General features: G+C 43.8%; 1 protein-coding gene across 1 annotated transcript in view; it reads left to right on the top strand.

Annotated features, from left to right (window-relative positions):
- Positions 1-653, top strand: part of LOC107693475 (tyrosine-protein kinase JAK2-like) — a 25,975-nt gene that overhangs the window by 15,594 nt on the left and 9,728 nt on the right. The window contains exon 13 of the mRNA XM_016492879.1: positions 233-360. Within this exon, the coding sequence (XP_016348365.1) occupies positions 233-360 (128 nt within the window). The remainder of the gene's footprint in view (positions 1-232; positions 361-653) is intronic.

The raw sequence follows: 653 nt of genomic DNA, 5'->3' as shown, positions 1-653 counted from the left end.
ACACACACACACACACACACACACACACACACACTCACACACACACACACACAGACACACACTCACTCTCTCATACACACACACACACACACTCACACAAACAGACACACACACACACTCACACACACTCTCACACACACACAAACAGACACACACTCACTCTCTCACACACACACATACACACAAACACGCATGTTTCTGTCAGGTGTGTAAGCGTCTGCGTGTCTTTCAGACATCATGGTGCAGGAGTATGTGTGCTTCGGCTCTCTGGACACGTACCTGAAACGAAACCGCAACACCATCAACATCACCTGGAAGCTGGAGGTGGCTAAGCAGCTAGCATGGGCACTACATCACCTGGTGAGCGACACAGAATCACGGCAGCAGTATCAGGGGGAACGCATTACAAGTAACGCGAGTTACTTAATCAGATTACTTTTCTTAAGTAACTAGTAAAGTAACACATTACTTTTAATTTTAGAAGGAAATATCTGAGTTACATTTTCAAATAAGTAACAGCAGTTACTTTGTTTCCATGTATTGAGTGACAGCTCTGGTGTTGCCATGGTGACAGAAATCAGGAGTAAGTGTTGTGTGTGAACATGATCTTACTGTAGTTCTAGACTAAATATGAACATGTGTTTACTCATCTC

Source organism: Sinocyclocheilus anshuiensis, unplaced genomic scaffold, assembly GCF_001515605.1.
Source record: "Sinocyclocheilus anshuiensis isolate Anshui unplaced genomic scaffold, SAMN03320099.WGS_v1.1 scaffold1582, whole genome shotgun sequence".
Taxonomy (NCBI): Eukaryota; Metazoa; Chordata; class Actinopteri; order Cypriniformes; family Cyprinidae; genus Sinocyclocheilus; species Sinocyclocheilus anshuiensis.
The sequence above is the reverse complement of the archived record's forward strand: the minus strand, read 5'-3'. Positions and strand labels throughout refer to the sequence as shown.